Source organism: Ambystoma mexicanum, chromosome 1p (genome assembly GCF_040938575.1).
Source record: "Ambystoma mexicanum isolate Mex_15411 chromosome 1p, UKY_AmexF1_1, whole genome shotgun sequence".
Classification (NCBI taxonomy): domain Eukaryota; kingdom Metazoa; phylum Chordata; class Amphibia; order Caudata; family Ambystomatidae; genus Ambystoma; species Ambystoma mexicanum.
The window spans coordinates 405,537,053-405,559,375 of NC_090921.1; the positions used below are offsets into that span (position 1 = coordinate 405,537,053).

Genomic DNA, 22,323 nt, shown 5'->3' on the forward strand with positions numbered 1-22,323 from the left:
TACCACACTCTCCATGCCGGAGCAATGAGGATCATTCGCGAACCGAACCTCCACAACCTCCGCAACACTTGCGGAATGACAGGGACTGGAGGAAACGCGTACAGCAGTGGGAAGGACCACTCCACTAAGAACGCGTCCCCTAAGGCTCCTCTTGGGGGAAATACCTGCAAGCAGAATCTCTCGCACTTCCGGTTGACACTGGTGGCGAAGAGATCCACTTGTGGGGTTCCCCAAAGGGCGAAGATCTCCAAAAGAACTTCCTGAGCCAGCTCCCACTCCTGAGAGACCGTGCTCTGCCTGCTCAGCGCATCCGCCGCCCCGTTTTCGTCTCCGGCCAGATGATCCCAAATTTCGAGATCGAAATTTCCTGCTTGATGGCCCAGAACCAGAGCTGCATCGCCTCCTTGCACAATGGGAGTGACCCTGTCCCCCCCTTTATTGTTGAGGTAGTGCATGGCCACTGTATTGTCCATCATAATCAGGACATTCTTCCCCCGTACAGACGGCAGAAAAGCCTTCAGGGCTTGCCTGACGGCTCTCAGCTCTAAACGATTGATGTGGAGTCTGGACTCTGATGGAGACCAACTCGTTGGCATGAGCGCCCCAACCTGTGAGGGATGTGTCCGTCATGATCGTCAACTCCGGCCACGGTTGCCATAATGGTGCTCCCTGCATCAGATTGCCTTCGTCGGCCCACCATGGAAGATCATGGGCGACCGAGGTCGGAATCTGAACGGGATCCGACATTCTGGCGGAGAACTACGACCACTGCATCTTGAGATCCCAATGCAGGAATCTCTCCCGCAGCCTGGCTTCTGGCACCAGGAAAATGCAGGATGCCATGAGGCCAAGCAACCTCAAGAATTCGAACGCCGGGAGACTCCGGGCACATTGAAACTTGTCCACCATCTGCAGAATGTGATGAGCCCTCACCTGGGGGAGGCGAACACTGCCCCAGGAACGTGTCGAAAACTGCTCCAATGTATTGGAGCCGCTGGGTAGGTGTCAAATGTGACTTCTTTAAATTGAGGGAGAAGCCCAGCTTGTGAAGGGAGTGGCAGGTGACGGATCGATGATCCAGGGCTTGCTCGGGAGAGCGTGCCCTGATCAACTAATCGTCCAGGTAGGGTAAATCCCCCCCTTTACTGAGATACGCTGCCCCCACCATCAGCTTGGTGAAGACCTTCGGGCGGAGGTCAATCCGAACGGCAGGACCTGAAACTGAAAATGTGAGTCGCCAACCACAAACCTCAGGTACTTCCTGTGCTTGGGATGAATCGGCACATGAAAGTAAGCATCCTTGAGGTCTAGAGACACCAACCAATCCTGAAGTTGAAGGGCTTGGAGGACTTGAGAAAGATTTACCATCTTGAAGTTGTCCTTCCTGAGGAGCTTGTTAAACCAACGCAAGTCCATGATGGGTCTCAATCCCCCCGTCTTTTTTCGGGATCAAAAAATAAAAGGGGAATACTATCCCTTGTTCCTCTCCACTACAGGCACCAGTTCTATGGTGCCTTTCTCCAGCAGGAATAGGATTTCCTGCGCAAGGAGCAGATCCGGATGCTTCAAAGAGAGCTTCCCCGGTGGATTGTCGCGAGGCCTCTGCCGGAAGGGATGACAGTAGCCGTGGGCTATGATCTCCAGAACCCACACATCTGAAGTAATGGCCCGCCATTCTCTAAGATGCTGCGCAAGTCTGCCCCCAACCGCCGTACCATGGGACATGGCCTCATGACTGAGCGGACGCGGCTGCAGCAGTGTCTGAGGGGAAAGAGGCAAGTGCCCGAGCGGCTTTAGCACCCAGAGTACCTTGCTTTCCACCCCGGGTACTCCTACGGTGGCCCCTTTGACTGGCAGCTCCTCTCGATCTACCAAAGGAAGAGTAGTACCAAAAGGAACCTCCCTTCCATTGCTGTCCCCTAGTACAAAAAGGCGCAGGTTGACGTACTGCAGCGCTCAAAGACTTTGCTGCAGCTTTGGAGGTCTGCAACCTCTCAAGGCTCTCGTCAGCCTTGCTGCCAAACAAATGAACACCATCAAAGGGCATGTTCAGAAGATGGGATTGCACATCAGGAGCAAACCCCAACTTCCGCAACCACGCAAACCTGCGTATCACGGTGCTCGCAGCCATGGACCGGCTGACACAGTCTGCTGTGTCCAAACCCGACTGAAGGGATTTGCACATGGCATCCTTGCCGTCTTGCACGAGGGCTAGAAAACCATCCCTTTCTTCCCCTTCGGGAATATGCTCAGCCGCCAAAGATGCACCGTTCCACAGAGTGTAAATCTCGCTAAGGCACAAGTGGAGTTGGCCGACTTCAACGCCATACCCCCAGCCGAAAATACGTTCGCCCAACCATCAAATTGCTTATTGTCCCTTTCAGGAGGGATGGTAGGGTGCGCTGCCTCCTTCGAGGAGGCCGTAGCCGCCTGCACCACCAAACTCTCTGCAGTAAGGTGCGTCGATAAGTAGCAGGCGTTACTACTGAATGGGCGGTATTTCTTCAGAAGCGACTTAACTGCCGGTAGACTCTTCCAACAGTCCAAGCCGCTGCCACCCTCCTTTGCAAAGCATTGTGAAACGGCAACACCAGGTCAGTGGGCGGACCTTGATCCAGGATGTCCTTCAAATCATCCTGAGCAAACTCGACAGGTGGAACAGACCACCCCAAGTATTCTGTCACCCTTGACATGAGACGCCGATAGGAGGAATCCGCATGCGCCCCAGGCTAAGGTCGGCCAAACTCCACCTCCGGAGAGGTGTCAAGGCCACTAGCGTCGTGCAATGACTGACGGAGTTCCTCCATCTGACTATGCCCAGACAAAAGGTCATCAGGAGGCACAGGCAAGGCCATCTCCTCATCAGACATTCCTCAACCTCTGAAATATCCTGTAAAAAGGTTGGAAAAACTCCAATCTAGGAGGAGGAACAGAATAGGGCTAGAAAACAGGCCTCAGACTTACTGGCAGCCTTCCACGGAGGCTCCACAGCCCTCAGGGGCACCTCCGTCAAATCCTCCACAAACTACGTCGACTGAGGCACCGACGGCATCAAAGACTTCTTCGATGACAGAGCCCCAAGAGTGTCCCTCGACGGACAGCCGATGACTTAACAGGTTCCGATGGCCTTGATGACTGGGATCTGGATCTGGCGATCTCTCTTTTCCGAGCAGGACCTTGATGGCGCCCGATCGCACCAACCGCCCGAGCCCGAAGGCGTGCGAGTGGTGGTCCTAGCCCGTTTTCCGCTGGCTCCTTTCGAAGGCGCGGATGGAATTGTGCCTTGCGACTCGAAAATTGCCAGCATCTGCTGGTAGAATGCATCCCATTCGGCTGGTGACAAAGACTTGGTGGGACAAGTCAACCGTCTGGCGGAGTCCTCCTCTGACGAGGAAGGTGACTGGTGATGACGCTTCCTAGAATGTCTCGACGAGGCAGAGGAATGGTGGGAACCACTCCCTAGACTGAGACCCCCCTGGATTTTCACTGACGCGGAGAGTCACCCCTCGAATCATCAGTTGAAAGCCCAGCGAACTTCGATTTACAGGGCTTAGACACCCTACCTACCTTCAATTTCCCCTTACGTTCCTACAAGGCCTTAGACATCAGGGACTGGCAATCCTCGCAGTCGTCGGTGGCCTAGCTTTCACCGAGGCACCAGAGGTAGATGTCGTGCGGGTCCGTGAGGGATATCTTCGAACCGCAGTCCCGACATTTTTTAAAGCCCGATTTCGGGGTAGTAGAAGAAGATGAAGACATTGTGCACAAAGAAAGAATCGAGCGCGCCGAGATTCCAAAGCAAACACGCTTGTGGGAAAAAAACAGAACTGAGGCTACGGGCACTGTGCGTCCTATATATAACATCCGGTGACGTCGATCCTAGACGGACAACGGATCAACACCATCGATGCAGGACGTCCCCTGCCGAACATTTTCAAAAGCAGCACAGCTGTGGACATTACCTGTCAGATGTGGAATACGTCGGAGGACAGAATCCCCTCGAATGGAAGGTCTCACATTCTAGACCAAAGGGTCTTTCAGCATCAGAATCCTCTCTCCTGGTGCTCTGGTGGCTCTGAAAAAGGGAATGGGGTGGGGGGTGATTTCGTGGGAATAAGTTGGAAAAGTGCTAGAGAGCAGTGATGTGCTGTTGGCAGCCTCAGCCCAGTGGGTCCATTGGCTGGGCTTGGGGTGTTTTACGGTCGGTAGTCGTGTGCTTTTGTGCAAGTCTGTTTTCTTTGTTGCAGTGAAGTTTGTGCAGATTGTTTTGTTGTAGGCTTGTGGTTGTGTTTGGTTAGAGTTTGAGAGGTGTATGCAGAGGGGTGAAATTGTTAGTGGATCGGATAATTGTCATTGCGGTCCTTGCAATTATGTCTAGGTCTGATGCTTGCCATCATTCATGATTCCATCTGAGTGTGGCACTTGCTACTCTTCAATATCCTATCTAGATGTGTTCTAGATCTACTGTTGAAATTTATTTTCCGAAGCAGCAAGCTGGATATGGGAATATCAGAGATAAGGACTACGTGGGAGGACACAATCCCTTCGAAATGCTATTACTGGACCTTAGCGTCCAGGAGAGCGTGTAGTGTTGGAACGTGCACCTGAAAGATAGATTTGGCCTTTCTATGGTAACAGTGGTAGGAGATGCAGAGGGATTTGCAATGTATCCTTTTCTTGACAGGAACCTAATGAAGTGTGCGCGTTATGCTGGGTTGATGCGTCAGAACCTTTTCATTCCGCTGAGTAGTCTGTGATATACATTTTGCACTCTTTGTAGTTTCTCATGAGGTAGTTTGAGATAGAGGCTGTCTGTAGTCCAGTCTTGTTAGTACTAGGGATATCACAGCCACGGTTCTGTGGGCGTATGATTCAGCATAGACAGCATAGTTGGAAAATGCTGTTGCTGGCAATGACGCTCAACTTGTGTTTAGTTATGAGCACATTGCACATGGTCGTTCCAAGATTCCTTACAGCGTACAACAGTATTGGGAATGGTGCAACCTTTTCAGGCCTGGGGATTCAGGTGGTGTTAGAAGGAGTTAGATTACAGAGCATCTGGTTCGTTTTTGGACAGTTGAGTCCTAGGTCGGGTTGCTGTCATCCATGCGTCGACTTGTCCAAGTATGGTATTAGGTCTTGGGGTTCGTTGATGGTATATTCAGAGGTTTGTAGAATATTTGTGCCATCTTCACTGCTGTACCAGAGCATGTTTGAAGAGGTCCAGGAGGGGCGTTATGTAGAGGTTTAAGATAAGCGGCAACAGTGTGAAACTTTTGGGTGACCACAGGTCTGCTGGCAGGGTGAGATTTGTAGGGTGCCATTGCAGTGGTTTTGGTTCGACCATCAAGGAAGGACGCAAAGGGTTAAAACAATTGCAATAAAGTCAACAAAGTAAAGAAATAATGGAACTGGTGCTCATTACGAGTTTTGAAGAAGAAAACCATAGCAGAATTTAAATAGATACGGAATAAAATATAGGCCTAGACAGTGAAAAGGCAGGGATATAGCTGTATGGGCAGTTCAAATGTGCCAAGAGATGTGACTGCGTGAAGGTAAGGGTAAAGAAACAAAAACATATGGTTTGTGGAATGTGCAAGTCAGCCATACTTACCTGACAAATCATAGGCTATAAAGCGATAAAAGCATGACCACCAAAACTCAAATATGCGAATCAAACAGATTTACCGCCATAACTGGGCGTATGGCCACCACTTAGGTCTGAATGAGTAAATTATAAATACATCAACAATAAAAAAGAACTTTCCATTCTCAATGACTTACCTTGTTATACAAGAACACCCCTAATATGGCAGTCATCATTCCCAGAATGTTCGTGCCAGTGACTGGGTTCCGGAGCATCAGGAGTGACACGCTGATCACCATAATCCTCTTAGTTGCATTGGCCACAGAATAGCTGAGGGCACTGACCAAATTCAAAATGCTGAAAGCAATGAGATTCTGTGCAAAATTACACGTACCACTGATGACGAGTAGCATCAGTGTCCAGGACCAGTGGGACATGTCACTCTAGAAAACAAAAACAGTACAGGGGACATCAAGATCCTGACAGAATGAAATCATGGTTCTCTCCTGCATGGCAAACCCTTAATAGAACTGCAATAGATTATCTGACATATTATAAAAGCATTTCATCACTAGTATACTTTATTTCAACACTACTTTGTCATTTTTCAAAAAATCCTTTCCATCACAGCCGAGTTGAAGCCCTGATAACAGCAGCCGAATCAGAACAGACAGTTAGGACTAGGGCAGGAAAAAGCGATATTCATGAGCCATTGGTAAAGGAAAGTTGGTAGAAATTGGCGAGGTCGATTAACAAGTCTAAAGTGAGAATAATCTTATGATGAGCAATCTTTTCTTCTTTTGTTCAGTATCCCAATCTGGAAAATCTGAGTACAACTGCCTAGATTTATGAAGAGAACGTCTAAAAAGAATTGAAACAGCAGTGGTTTGATCAAGAAAGCCTTGAACTAGGGGTGTGGCCAAGCGGCAACCGAGATGGCCGCATAGTCGCAGAGCTGAGTAAATTTTGCATTAATATGAGCAGCTAACGCAGCCTGTTTTTTATTCTTAAATCATTAGATATTGGTGTAGTTGGCAACAAAATATTTCTATTCAAAACTTCCCATGACTGCAGCTGCAATTAACTGGCTCACCGTGTTACTGCTAGCTGAGAAGCGGTTCAGCACAGAGCCTGCGTCTCCTCAAACATTTTGCTTTAGTTCTTCCCATTCTTTGATGCAGTGTTTGCTGCCAGAACAGCACGGAGCCCGCGTCTCAAAGGCATTTCGCTTCAGTTCTTCCCGTTCTTGGATGTAGTGTTTGCTGCTGTGAAAACCTTTGGAGGGAAGATTTGTGTTGGTCTACATAGCGTGTGCAATGCTTTATTAGTCTGCATTATTTTTCTAAAGCTTTCACCAGAGGAGTCATATGCTTTACGTGCCGCAAAGCACAGTCTCCTTCATTCTGCTCATTACTTTCACTGTGTAATTGGCGTGCAGTGTTTGTAAGCTACAGAGAGGCCATCTCCCTGCTCCATCTGAAGCAGAAGCTCTCCTTAGATAGCCCGGTCCATCTATCAAGTCACCTCTTGGCTTCATTAACACAACAAGGCCTACTCAATACTGACTCCTGGTGGCTAAATTGCAAATTACACCTTTTCATTTATTTGAATTACTGCTAGCTTTTTATTCAATTAATACACACAACTGCTTTCTGTTTACTTTCAAATATGGCTAATATCACCAAATCTGAGGTGTTATCTGACAATACACCATTTAATGCTTGCTTGGAAAATATTTTTGCAGAACTTGGCAATATCCGAACCTCTATATCTATGCTGGATGATGAAGCGGAAGAAAATGTCAGTATTGTGGAGGATGGGTGGAGGGCCTTGAAAACATGCAATTGAGACTCTCACAATTGGAAGGGGAAGTTACGGAATTCGAAGACGGAAACCGTAGGGACAACCTTCGCTTCTATGGGATTCCTGAAAAAATTGAAGGAGACGATCCCACCAACTTCCTCACCAAACGGTTCCCCACCTCTGCCCTAGGGATCACCTTTTCACCCACACTAGAACTGCAGCGGGCTACTAGGATTAGACCCCGCTTCTCCAGCAACAATAAAACATCAGCTAGTGCGCCAAATTCTAACTGCCAGGAAGAATAATCACATCCTTTTTCAGGGTAACAAAATCTTTAATACCCCAGATTTTTCAAAGATTACCCAAACCAAGAGGAAAAGATTCTTGGATACAAGACCTCTCCTGAAATCCCTTAACATTAGATACAGTCTTTTAGACCCTGCAAGGATCATAATTACCATTCCGGATGGTCCAACCAAGGAATTCACAGACCCAAATGATCTCAACAATCTACCTCAAGCTCTTCAAGCATCACTGATGGAAACAACCTCACATAACTCCTCGGTCGACATTACCAAGCCAAATTCCCTACTTTTATCACCTTCGTACAAAAAAACCTAAGGACCAACACATTAAATGTACACCTAAACGCAGCAGATCAATCTCCTCAATTCCATTTGATTTTCCATCTACCTCAACCCATATGAGACACACATCGAGATCTCCCATCAAGTCCACTGATCCTTCTCTTTCAACTTTACAAACTTGACCGACTCCACATGTGGGCTGCACTTCATCATTGCCTTCAAAAATCTATTTATCCTTTCTCTAACCATATAGTTCATTACAAAATAGTTCCATTGGCCGTTTTGCCTGTTCATACTCTTATGACTTGATGTTATGCTCATCTCTTGCTCCTCGCTTCCCTTTGCCTATGCTTATTCCGTCTCTGTACTCTGGTATCCCCCAGGATAGTCTTGCTTACTTACTTTTCTAATTATTCTCACCATCACCCTTTTATCGTTACTTATTCTTATATCATCTCCTATATCCATTTTGTCCATTCTCCCATGCTTCTCCCTCTTTTGTCCTGTCCATTTCCTTTTGTTTTTCCCATTGTACTCCGGTGTTGCCACAATACTTAATAATGTATACTCTTAAAATCACATTCATTGTATTATGCAACTGTCTTATTTTGTACTGCATTTTCCTTTGTTTTTGCAATTATCTTTTTTATCTTTGCAAATGTCTATTAGGTTTGTTACTTGGAATGTCAAAGGGCCGAGTCATCCTATTAAACGTAGCAAGATAATCTCCAAATTTACTAAGCTAAAACCTGACAAATTAGTCTCTTGGAGACAAGATCCAAGCCTCTTAGGTCAGTCATACACTTTTCTCTAATGCTCTGGACAAGAAAGCTTGGGTTTCTATATCAATAAACATGTAAACTTTTCATTAATTAATGAAGTAAATGACCCTGAAGGATGGTGGATTATTGTAGAAGCAATTATTAACAACTTACCTGTTACTATAATATTTACGGCCTGACACCGTAAATCTTCCTCAAATTTTATTAACTCCAAATCCCAAAATAGTTTCCTAAATGTACTCCAAAGCCTCAACCTAGTTGACCCATGGCGCTTTTGTCATCCAGATACAAAAGATTATACATTCTATTCCCTTCCACATCAATCCTTTTCCAGACTAGACTATATATGTTTAATAATTCTTCACTAGCTTCTACCATTCTGAACTCTGAAATTGGTCCATTAACTATTTCTGATCTTGCACCTGTTTCCACCACCCTATAATGGATACCTATTTCTAAACTTTCTCCAAGCTGGAGACTTAATTGGTTTCTCCTTAAAGACAAATAGTTCATTGACAAAACTTACTCTTTCATTGAAGACTTCTTTCTCAATAACCGTCCTGAACACACCTCCATGAAGAACTGGGACGCTTTCAAAGCCACCCTTCGTGGATTCATAATTCAATTTGTCGCCATTAAAAAAACGATAATCTGAACTCGCTCATAACGCTCTGTTATCTTCAATCAAACACCTTGAACAATCCTCCTATGCTAACCCGTATACTAATACTATGAAAGCTCTCATGACTAAAATAATTGAATGTAACAAAAATTGCACCGACAGAGCTTCAAACTCCACACTTCGTTCTAGAATCAAACTCTGCAGTGGATCCAATAAAGCTGGCATAATGCTAGCTTCTTATCTAAAAAAAAGAAGAAAGTCAAATCCCTTATTAACCATATTCTCTCTTCTTACAGATTAACCAAACCAAAAGATATAAATGATACCTTTCTTGATTTTTACTCCAACCCATATTCTTCTGACCCCTCTATTAACACTTCCAAAATCCATTCTTACTTTGAAAAAAAACAAAATATCCCTCCGAACCGACTGACCTTTCACCCCTTGACTCACCCATTTCCCTAACAGAAATCAGGTAAGGCATACAAGACTTCAAACCAAATAAGGCCCTGATGGGTTTGCTACAGATTTTTACCAAACTTTCATTGAATCCATTGCACCAAAATTTACTTGATTTATATTCCTACTTTGTTGAAATTGGTCAAAGCCCCAGTTCATTTGGCGAGGCCCTTCTCATACGAGGATCCCTCTCAAATTAAACACCACAGACCCATTTCTCTTATCAATTCCGATTCAAAATGTTTTGCTAAAATCCTCACAAAAGGCCTAGAACTATTTCTTCCCTAATTCATACACTCTGAACAATATGGTTTTTATTAAAGATCGACACGCCTCATCTAATACCAGACTTTAATGCAATACGCTTTCTCACTCAAAATTCTGATGACCCTTTAGCTCTCCTAGCCCTTGATGCTGAGAACGCATTTGATTGTGTCTTTTGGTCTTCCATGTTTCACTCTTGGCATGGCTTCCCTCTGCACTTTATCAGTCTAGTCAAAGTTCTCTACTTTTCATCTACCACTCGTATTCTTATTAATACTCTTTCCTCTTCTTTCCTAATGAAGAGGTACCATCGAGCCTGTTCTTTCTCTCCCTTGCCATTTGACCTTGCTCTGGAACCCCTTCTTCAGAGCATCAGAATGACTACCAATGTCAAAGGTATCTTTATTAATAATATAGAAATCAAACTATCATCTTACGCAGACAATATCCTACGTTACCTCTTTAATCCTACCTCTTCCATCCAACATTTAATAACTACAATTCTGCAGTATCCGGTTACAAATAAAATTTTGATAAATCTGAGGTCATGCCCCTCAACTAATGCATGTAATCCAATAACCCTCTTTTTGGCATGTCATGGCAATCCTCACATTTAGGGCTTCTAATCGCTAAAGATATCCACACAACTATTAATCTTAACACCAACCTTTTAACTGTAAAAGTTACAGAAATTATTTCACCCCTTTTCCTATCTTGGTGGGGACGCCTTGATACTATTAAAATGATGATCAGTCCCATTATCCTCCATTCATTAGCCTTGATCAACACTGTAATTCATATTTCTTTCTACAAATAACTTGATTCCCTTCTTAAATTTCTATGGAATCAAAGTACAGCGCATTGCCATTTTGTGAAAACTTTAGGGGGGAGTTAAATTCCCTAATTTCCAATTCTAACAAAGCTTTTGTGCTAAAACCACTAATTATTTTTAAACATTACGAATCCCACCTTGAAAATGCTCCCCTCTGGTTTAACATTGAAGCTAGTTTTATTTCCCTGCTCTCCCTTTCCCACTTCTTAATGACTTTGGTTTGGCCCAATATTACTTGATCTTCGTCGCATTTGGAATAATCCTTGGAATAAACTCCCCACCAATTCTTTCTCTAAAACAAATCCAGATTACATCATTTTCTGGTTCAATAAACAAAACTCCACCAAATCCAATCCAATCTCATTAGCATTGATGGATGGTACTCGCCAGGCATCAAATTTATCAAACAACTTTTCCACAATTCCAAAGAAAAACCCTTTTCACAGATTTCTCTACAATACCCCTCAAACCAATAGCTAAATCCATGCCCACTTTCACCCAAAAATCATCTTCACCTTTCCTGACTTTTTAAACTAGTAATCCTATCAGTGCTGCCAAGATATACGCGTTCCTAAATGATCCCCACTCTTCCAACCCATTTAATCTTGGCATTATCAGACAATGGGAAAGTGATTGGAATGTTTAACCTACCCAGGATCTTTGGACCCAAATTTGGAAAATGTGTCATTCTACGACTGTAGTTGCCAATCTTACCCAAACCTACTTTTTCATTTTACACCATGTTTTTCTTACTCCCCTACGTATTGCCAAAGCGGTAGAAAATTCATCCAATAACTGTTGGTCATGCCTTGAACTATATGCTGATTTTCTGAATGAATCCTTTTTTCTGGAGATTGGTTGGACCCACGACCTTATGCCCACTTGAAAAAAACATTTGTATCTAAGCTAAAACAATGGGATTGGTGTGAAAATTATTCCCACTTAGCAAAATTGAAAGGGTATGAGGCAGTGTCTCATAGTGCACAGGTACAGGAGGACACAACCTTATCTACGCCTGTGTCCGGATCCGGGCGGAAGGGATTTTTTGTTAAGGTTGCGTAACAACCAATTACAGGTCCCTGCCATTACGGGCCCCCACCAGGGCCTGGCATTAAAGGATAGGTCCCGTCGTATCTGTGGGGGTTCTGATTCTTTGGAGACCACCAGACATGTACTCACTTCTTGCCCTAAATGAGAACCATTATATAGGAGGAGGCTGGGAAAATTGGTACATTGCTTTAAGGCTATCCTTGGAAATCCATTTTGGGACAACTGTCTTAATTCAGATACTGTATCTTCTCAGCTTGCTCTGTTTAGAGTGTTGACACGTCAGGAGTTTACTGTCGAATGAATGCTAATGCTGTTAACTGTGTGACTGTTTTAGTATTTTATGTTGTTTCGACATTCTTATTCTATTTGCGTTTTTGTTGGTGGTTGGCGTTTTGAATTATTGCTTGCGACAGTGGTGAGATCTGCTGATTTAATGAATTGGTTATGTAAGGAACAAGTTACTTACCTGTAACTGTTGTTCTCCAGCATGGGTCTGGCATGGATTCACATGCTCATGAATATTCCCCGTCGTCAGGCTGGGAATCCTCGGTAAATAAAAAACCAGTATCAGTTTCGTTTCTGATCTGTCTTTCGTAGTAATAACCAATCACTGGTCTCTGCGTCATACTGACCACAGCCAATGACTGCCCTCTACCTAAGCACCGCCTCCGGCAGCCATCTTCAGATTTGGAAGCACGTGAAGTGGCAGTATGACCAAGTGAAGAGCCGCAGAGGGGTAGGCGGGAGGGTTCGCATGTGAATCCATGCCAGACCCATGCTGGAGAACAACAGTTACAGGTAAGTAACTTGTTCCTTCTCCAGCATGGGGTCTGGCATGGATTCACATGCTCATGAATAAAGAATATATAGCAGTACACACATGCACAACCACGGGAGGTGGCAAAGGCTCAACATTAAGCATCACATCAACTCAACATTAAGCATCTTACCTCCTCACCAGGCTCACCTCAGGCGAACAGGTTGCGCAGCACTGCTTGGCCGACCCTGGACTCCTCCCTGGAATCCCGGTCGACGCAGTAGAATTTCGTGAAGGTGTGCGTCGACCTCCACGTAGCAGCCCTGCATATGTCCAGCAGGGGCACACCAGATAGGAACGCCGTGGTAGCTGCGATCGCTCTGGTGGAATGGGCTCTCGGACGGCCAGGCAGCGGTCGGTTTGCCAACCGGTGACAGTACATGATACAGCCGGAGAGCCATCTGGAGATGGAAGCCTTCGAGAGAGCCTTCCCCTGATTGACAGGTCCAAAGTTCACAAAGAGTTGTGACGTCTTCCGAAAACCCTTCGTGCGGTCCACGTTGAACTTTAGCGCTCTAGCTACATCCAGCGAGTGCAAAGTCCTCTCAGCCGGCGACGAAGGCGACGGGAAGAACACAGGCAACACCAAGGGTTCGTTGAGATGGAAGTCCGACGGTACCTTGGGCATGAAGGAGGGGTGCGTCCTGAGCACTACCCTCGTGTTGTGGAAAGTCAAGTACGGGGCCTTGCAGGAAAGGGCCTGGATCTCTCCCACTCGTCGTGCGGAGGTGATGGCCACAAGAAAAGCTGTTTTCCACGATAGAAACTTCAACGGGGCCGAGTGCAGAGGCTCGAACGGAGGTCCCATGAGCTTGGTCAGCACCACGTTGAGCTCCCACGCCGGGGCCGGAGCCTTCACCGGCGGGAACGATCTGAACAGTCCCTTCATGAACTCTTTCACCAGACGATGAGACCACAAGGACGTCCGCCCCGTGGTTCTGGTGTATCGGGAGATCGCAGCAAGATGAATCTTGATGGACGCGTGTGCCAGACCAGCCTTGGCCAGCGTCAGCAGGTACGGCAGTACTTGGGGAGCCGTAATCCGTAGAGGGTTAATCTTCTGTGCGTGGCACCAGACAGAGAACCTCTTCCATTTGTGTCCGTAGCATTTAAGAGTCGAGGACGCCCTGGCCTTTGCAAGAACCTCTCTGCAATCGGCCGGTATGTCATATCCTCCAAACTCTAGCGCTGCAGGAGCCAGGCCTGCAAGTTCAGCGACTTCGGGTCGTGGTGGAGGATGGCGCCTCCTACCCTGGAGAGTAGATCCGCGTCCGCCGGCAGCTTGATCGGCGGGGACGCTGACAAGTCCAGAAGGTCCGGGAACCATATCTGCCTCGGCCACGCAGGTGCGACGAGGATCATCCTGCACCGTGACCTCTTGAGCTGGTTGACGAGCCGGATTAGCAGAGGCAAGGGAGGGAACGCGTAGAGGAACAGGCCCTCCCAGGGGAACGAGAAAGCATCGCCCATGCTCCTCGTCTGGGGAAACCTGCTGGCGAACCTCCGGCACTTGGTGTTCGTCGCCGTCGCGAACAGGTCGATCTGGGGTGTGCCCCACCGTCGGAAGAGGCAATCCACCAGATCCTGCCGTAGTTCCCACTCGTGGCACGAGCGCAGCTCCCTGCTGAGTGAGTCGGCGACGGTGTTTTTTATCCCTGCCAGATGAAATGGCACCAGAAAAATCCCTTGGGCGACGGCCCAATGCCACAGGTCCTGCGCCTCCTTGGACAGCGCTGGGGACCTGGTTCCGCCCTGTTTCCTGATGTAAAACATGGTGGTGGTGAAGATCCTCACCACCTTGCCCTTGAGGGACGGAAGGAAGGACCTGAGGGCCCAAAACACTGCACGGAGCTCCAGGACGTTGATATGCAGGGACTTCTCCGTCGGGAGCCAGAGTCCCCTTGCGTGCAGATTTTCGGTGTGCGCTCCCCACCCTTCCAGGGAGGCATCCGTGGTCACAGTCTCCTGGTGGGCTGGGGTCTGGAAGTCCATGCCCGCCGTCAGATGCGCGCGGGTGCCCCACCATCGTATCGCTCGTCGGAAACTCTCGTCGAGCTTGATCCTTTCCTCGAAGCTGCCCGTCGTCTGGATCCAGCGCGCATCCAGGAATTCTTGCAACGGGCGCATCCGGAGCCTGCACATGGGAATGAGGTAGATGCAGGAAGACATCATCCCAAGGAGGGACTTGATGGACCTCACTTTGGCCGCGTCGGCCACCAACATCCGTTGCACCTTGCCCAAGATGGTCCTGGTCCTCTCCTCCGACGGGGAGGCCAGACGGGACACTGTCGAGCCTCGCTCCCAGAAACAGTGCGACTTGCGCGGGCACCAGGTGGGATTTGGCGTAGTTCACGGAGAATCCCAGGTCCGTGAGGAGTTGGACGGTCCTTGCCGTGTGGACCACGGCGAGCTCCCTCGTCTTGGCGCGGATGAGCCAGTCGTCCAGGTAGGGGTAGACGTGAATCCCCTCGCGGCGCAGCTGCGCCGCCACCGGTGCGAGGCACTTGGTGAATACCCTGGGTGCCGACCGTAGTCCGAAGGGAAGGGCTTTGAACTGGTAATGACGCCCTTGGACCACGAATCTGAGGAATTTTCGGTGCCCCTTTAGGATGGGAATGTGGAAGTAGGCATCCTCCAAATCCAACGACGATAGGAAGTCTCCCTCCTCCAGCTGACCCAGGACGTGCTGGAGGGTGACCATCCGGAACTTCTGCGCCTTGATGAACTTGTTCAGACGTCGCAGGTCTAGGATGGGGCGCCATCCTCCCGTCTTCTTCTTCACGAGGAAGTATCTCGAGTAGACTCCGGAGCCCCGAAGCCTCTTTGGGACGAGTTCGATGGCGCCCTTTCTGAGCATCGCCTTTACCTCCAGGAGAAGTTGAGGGACGTGAAGTTCTTTCCTGGCCACGGGGGGGACGCGCGGGCACCTTCTTTGAAACTCGAGCGCGTGGCCCCGGGCCAGGGCGTCCAGCACCCAACGGTCGGTGGAGATGGACTCCCACACGCTGACGAAGCCCGCCAGCCGGCCTCCCACCGGGGTGCTTCGGTGGGGGCCAGACCCCACGGCCGGTTCAATCCTGCTTGGACGCGGCCTTGCCGCCTTGACCTCCTTGGCGACGACGGCGGGGTCCGCTAGACTTGCCTCGTCCTCTGTAGGCCTCTTGCGACGACGAGCGGGCCGCTTGACGGTAGGAAGCGAAACCGCCGCCGGAACCTTTGGAGGCGCCCTTGCCTCCGCCGCTCCGAAAGGGCGTCCGTCGTTGCTGCAGGACTCCAAGGGCCCGGGCCGTCTCAGTATCCGCCTTGATGGCCTGAAGGGAATCGTCCACTGTCTTGCCAAACAGGTTGTTCCCGTCGAAGGGCATGTCCAGGACTCTGGTCTGGACGTCCTGCCGGAAGTCCGTAGCTTTGAGCCATCCACGACGTCGAAGGCAAACGCCGTTGCCCAGCTGGCGGAACCCAGTGTCGGCGATGTCCGTCGCCACGGTGATGGCGTGGTCCGAGGCCACCTCACCTTCCTGCAGGATCTCCAGGGCCTCCGCCCTCTTGTCGTCCGGCAGAAAATCCAGCAGGGGAGCTATCTTGTACCAGAGCTCCCTGTCGTAGCGGGCCACGATAGCCAAGGCGTTGGCCGCTTTAATCGTCGTCGCTGCCGACGAGATGACTCTACGTCCCATAGCATCCAATTTCTTTCCCTCGCCGTCCGGCGGGGAAGTCGATGTGGAGGCCGCACCCCCCCCGCTTTCTTCCTGGCTGCCGCGGAGACGACGGAATCCGGGGTAGGCTGCGCCCGGAGGCATAGGGGGGCCATGTCAGGGACCCGGTACTTTTTCTCGTACCGGTCTCTTCTAGCTGGCGTCGTGGAAGGGTTCTTGAGGAGGGAAAGGCCCTCATCCGAAATGTCGTCCAACAGAGGCACTGCGAGGACCGTCTTCCTCTTGGCCTCGCGCCGCTGATAAAGGAAGCCTTCCTTTTTCTTCTCCTCAGGGCAGAGTTGGAAAAGCTCGGAAGCCCTGGAGATCATGGAATGGAAAGATCCGATCTCGTCGGGCGGAGAAGCCCTGGTGGGAGGTGACGACGGAATATCCTCGTCGTATGCCTCGTCGTCCGTACCCGTCGCTGCCGTGTCCGTCCCCGTATCATCCCCTCGGGTGGACGGGGAGGAGGGTTGGACGGGGCGCGACGGTTGAAAAGGAGGTGGTGGATGGATCCTTCTTTTCTTGGTAGGGGGAACACCAGAAGGTCCCGGTTCTGGATCCCCCGACGGGAGAGGTTCCTCCGTCGGTAACGGTAGCCTCGTCCTTCTCGGAGCATAAGGACTGTATGGCCAACAAAATGGCCGCCGAGTTGTCTCGCGGCACTGGCAGAGGGGAATCCGACGGGCGAGCAGGGGCCCCGTCGGAATCCTCGACGATGTCGTCGTCGTCGTCACCTGCGTCGGGGTCCCTTCCGACGGGCTGGCCTTGTTCCACGCCTAGGCCGTGGCTTAAGACCTCGATCAGCTCCTCTTCTGAGGTTGAGGCCGAATCTACGACGACGCCCTGCCCCCCCTTCTTCCCCACGGAGGGTTTCACGGGGGTCCTATCGATGGGCACAAAAGAAGACTCCCTCCGAGGAGGCAGGGAGATTCTGGGCCCTGATGTCGCCACCACTGGTGCAGCCTCCACAGGCTGAGCCAGGGCCGCCGCGACCGTTTCGATAGAGGGCTTGGTCGGATGGATCAAGGCCTTCACCACCTTAGGTGCGCTCACCGCCTTATCCTTGAGGGAGGGGGCACTGCCACGCTCCTCCTCTGCCTTAGAGCTCGACCGGGGCCTCTCCAGGAGCTTCGCCGGGTGCTCGGCCTTCCTCTTACCCGACCCAGAGCGTTGGCTCGTGGTTGATGGTGCCGGGGAGGGTGCGCCCTGCCTGGCGCCCGTAGAGCCCGATCGTTCGGCGCTCCCGGTGCCAGCGGACTCGCGGTGCTTGGCCTTATGTTGGGCCCCCGTCGCCGGGGCACCCTCAAAGGTCTTAGAAGACCGCTCGGATTTCTTCTTCTTCTCGCCAGACGGGCTCTTACCCTCCAGCCAGTTGGCGAGGCGTTGATGACGGTCCTTCATGGTCCGTTCCGACATGTTGCCGCAAAACGCACAGTCCTTCTCCACCTGCGTTTTGTCCTCATGAAGGCAGTAAAGGCAGAAAGAGTGTTCGTCCTCTTTAAAGACGTTCTGCAGCTGGCATCCAGGGCAGACCCTGAACAGCTTTCCGGGCGTCGAGCTTCCCTTCTCCTGGGCCATCTCCGAGACCGGGCCTGAGAAGCTTCTGGAGTCCTCCGAAGTGTAGCTCGACGAAATCTTCACCCTTGAGGGGCACAGACGAATCCGACACGGGTCCCCGTTGATCGGATGTAGGATCGGTGGAGCTTGAGGCTCTTTTGACCGAAAGAATCGAAGTTTTTGTGAAAAAGCGCGAAAAAAATAGCACTAACGCTCGAGAGCAATAGCACGAGGATCCCAACACATGAACGTGCGGTAAAAATCTGAAGATGGCTGCCGGAGGTGGTGCTTAGGTAGAGGGCAGTCATTGGCTGTGGTCAGTATGACGCAGAGACCAGTGATTGGTTATTACTACGAAAGACAGATCAGAAACGAAACTGATACTGGTTTTTTCTTTACCGAGGATTCCCAGCCTGACGACGGGGAATATTCATGAGCATGTGAATCCATGCCAGACCCCATGCTGGAGAATATGTGTTGACATTTGTTATATTTTATATCTTGTGTAAAGTTCAAATGTTGGACTAAAACAAAGATTATTATTGAACTATATGCTGATTCTCCTCATTTAATTTTTAAATGTAAATATGTATATGCTTATTGGACTAAGATCTGGTCACGTATGCAATGAATTTCATTTAGCAGAACCTCTAACGCTGTCTAACCTTATGAGTGGTTCCATTGTTAATCCAGCTAGGAGACAGATTGAAAGTCCTACTCTATTTAATTTGTTTATAAGTATTGCGTTTCAAAACATTACTTATAACTGGAAGAATGATACTAACTTATCTTATAATACCTGGTGGAATTCTATTTGCTCCGCCCATCGGATTGAAAAATGCCATGCTTCTCCTTTTGACTGTTTGCACAAATTTAACAAAAAATGGAATGTGTTTATTCAATACCGCAACACTAATGACTAAATATTATCTAATCACTATTATTCCGGCCCCTCCTTTCCCACCGTCTTATGTTTTGTATCTTTGTTCGTGTCTCCCCCTTGTTTGTCGTAATTGTTAGTCTACATAAAAAGCGAATTGATCCTATTTTGCTTAACTTGTTGTTCAATTGTAATAGTGTTGATAGTTAAGAGTATATAATTGTTTTTAAAAAATAACCTGTTCTTGTAATATTTGCTTCTATATTTATCTAATAAAAATGTCTAAACAGAAAGAAAGCCTTGAACTGCCACTACACACTGAATAGGACAATGCATTACAACCATAAGAAATGCTTTTACGGTAAGTATCTGCTTAGATTCACGTGCTGTGCATAGTGCGACATCCAGTGGTCACTGCAGAGTATTGCATTTTGTTTTTCGTAGTCGAAAAGGGGACGTCGACAAGGCGTGTCTGAAACACTATCCCTATAGTGACGTGCAGTGTACCCACAATCCCTCACGCGTCGAGGTCCCTCCGTTTGTATTTTTTCTGCCCTGAGGGAGCTGAACAGACGTGAGTGAGTACAGAAAAGAGAGAAAGGTAAGGATGTCCGTGTTCCTTCCATCCGAGCGGGGAGGAAGGGTGGGCGCATGTGAATCTAAGCAGGTACAACCATCAGAAATGCTTTTTACGGTAAGTAATGCATTGTCTTCTGATGTTTGTTAATCTGCTTAGAATCACATGCTGTGCATAGACTAGCGAGCAGTACCCGGAGTTGGAGGTGGGTTGTGAGAAGGAATAGTAGAAAAAAGATGTCTTAACACTGCTTGTCCCACCTGGGAATCAGATCTAGAGTGGGCATCTAGACAGTAGTGTTTTGTAAAGGTGTGTACAGAACTCCAGGATGCCGCTTTGAAAATGGACTCCAGAGGGACATTTGCAATGAATGCTATGGAAGCCCCAGTGCCTCGAGTAGTCTGTGCTCTTGGCTTGAAGGGTAGTTCTCTTAGCAAGAGAGAAACAGAGTGATGCATTGTACAATCCATCTAGATATAGTAGATTTTGAAACTGCATCTCCTTCTCTTCCTGCTGCCACCGAGACAAAGAACTGATTAGTCTTTCTCAATGGTCTAGTTCTTTCCATGGAAAACATGACAGCCCTCCATACATCTAGTGTATGTAGGCTCTTTTCTCCCAAACTTGAAGGGTTCTGAAAGAACGTAGGTAGTTCTATTGATTGGTTGACATGGAATTTAGAAATTCATTTTGGTGCAAACCTAGGATGTGTGCGTAGAACCACCTTATCTTTGTGAACTGTTACAAAGGGGTCTAGTATAGAGAGGACCTGTAGTTCACTCACTCTCCTAATGGAGGTGATAGCTATTAAGAAAGCAGTTTTAAGAGTGAGGTTCTTAAGGGATGCTTTGTGCATGGGTTCAAAGGGCGAGCCCATAAGCCTGGTAAGTACCACATTTAGGTCCCATCCGGGAGCTGGGTTAGCTATAGGAGGGTGTATCCTCTTTACTCCCTCCATGAAGGCCTTAATAACTGGGACTTTCCACCATGACACTGTGTTGAGAAGTGGTGTATGTGGAAAGTGCAGCTAGATGAACTTTAATGGAATTAAAGACCAGACCTGAGTCTAATAAGTGAGTCAGGTAAAGAACAATCTGTGTCGGAGAGCAGTCAACTGTGTTGATGTCCTTATCTCTACACCAGATGACAAATCTTTTCCATTTGCTGGAATAGCAATAACGAGTGTAAGGTTTTCTAGCCTCCTTAAGGATGTCGATGCATCTTTGAGTTGTAAATGTCCAAATTCTATGACCTCAGGAGCCAGGCTGCTAAATTCAGGGTCTGTGGGCATGGGTGTAGTGTTCTGCCCTTGTCCTGTGACAGCATGTTGCACGGGCAGGGAAGTTTCACAGGAGGAGATAGAGACATTTCCATCAAGTGAGCGAACCATGGCTGCCGGGCCCACATAGGGGCCACTAGTATCATGGTAACTGGTTCCTGGTGCATCTTGTGCACTATTTTGTTGAGAAGGGGAGTCGGGGAGGGGGGAAAAGCGTAAACAAATTTCCCTGACCATGGTAACGATAGACCGTTGCCCATGGATTGGTTCTGGGGGTACCTGGAGACGTAATCTTGGCATTGGGAGTTCTCCAGAGTTGCGAACAGATCCATTTCTGGGAATCCCCATTATGTGAAGACATCGAAGACGATGTCTTCTTGTAACCGCCATTCGTACTCTGCGGGCAGAGGGAAGTCTCTGCTGAGTTCGTCTGCTAGCAGATTGAGTTTCCCTGGTACATGTTGTGACAACAGCAACATGTGTTTGAGAGCCCACTTCCAGATGTTCTGGGACAGTCCTGGAGAGCGAGTGCCCCCTTGCTTGTTCAGATAGTACATGGCTGTGGTGCTGTCTGTGAGGATCATCACTGTCTTCCCTTGCAGGTGAGCCTGAAAAGCCTTCAGTGCTTTGAAGACCGCTAACAGTTCCAGCAAGTTTGTGTTTGGACGCTACGCTCTGTCCAAACTCCGTGTGCAGTCTGATGGGATAGGTGAGCCCCCCCCATCCTGTGAGGGATGCTTCTGTGGTTAGAGTGGCCTCCACTGTGGGGGTGACGAATGGTTTCCCTATTACAAGGTTTTCCTTCGACCATCATCGTAGCGAGAGAACCAAGGCCTGCAAGACCACCACTAGATCGTCCCATTGTCCGCTGACCTGACACCACTGGCTGTTGAGCCACTCTTGCATTGGGTGCAGACGCGCGTGAGGTACCAAATATATACATGACGCCATCATTCCTAGCAAACGCATTGCTTTGCGCACCGTCACCTCTCGACCGGCCACATATTGAGGGATCTGAAACAGCATATTTTGGACCCTCTCCGAGTGGAAGACGAGGCCGTCCTTTGTTCGAATTAGAGCCCCTAGGAATTGTTTGATCTGGCTGGGCTCTAGGCTGGACTTCTTCTCGTTGATGGAGAAGCCCAGTTGGAACAAAAGGTCTACAGTCTTTTGGGTATTTGAGAAGCATGTTTCGTAAGAATCCCCCGTTATGAGCCAATCGTCGAGGTAAGGGTATACTGGGATGGACAACCTGCGCAGGTGGGCCGCTGCCACTGCCAATACTCGTGAATACCCTTGGCGCTGACGCTATGCCAAAGGGTAGCACTCTGAACTGGTAGTTTTTGCCCTCTATCATGAACCTGAGGTATTTACTGTGCGCTGGCAACATTAAAATATGAAACTATGCATCTTTTATGTCCAGTGTTGTCATGTAATCTCCCTGCTAAAGTAGGGGGACTACTTCCTGTAAGGTCACCATGAAAAATCTTTGAGGTTTCACAAATTTGTTCGCTGGGCGCATATATAGT

General features: G+C 48.7%; 1 protein-coding gene across 1 annotated transcript in view; it reads right to left on the reverse strand.

Moving 5' to 3' along the window:
* Positions 1-22,323, reverse strand: part of SLC35E1 (solute carrier family 35 member E1) — a 207,147-nt gene that overhangs the window by 5,316 nt on the left and 179,508 nt on the right. The window contains exon 5 of the mRNA XM_069649196.1: positions 5,785-6,030. Within this exon, the coding sequence (XP_069505297.1) occupies positions 5,785-6,030 (246 nt within the window). The remainder of the gene's footprint in view (positions 1-5,784; positions 6,031-22,323) is intronic.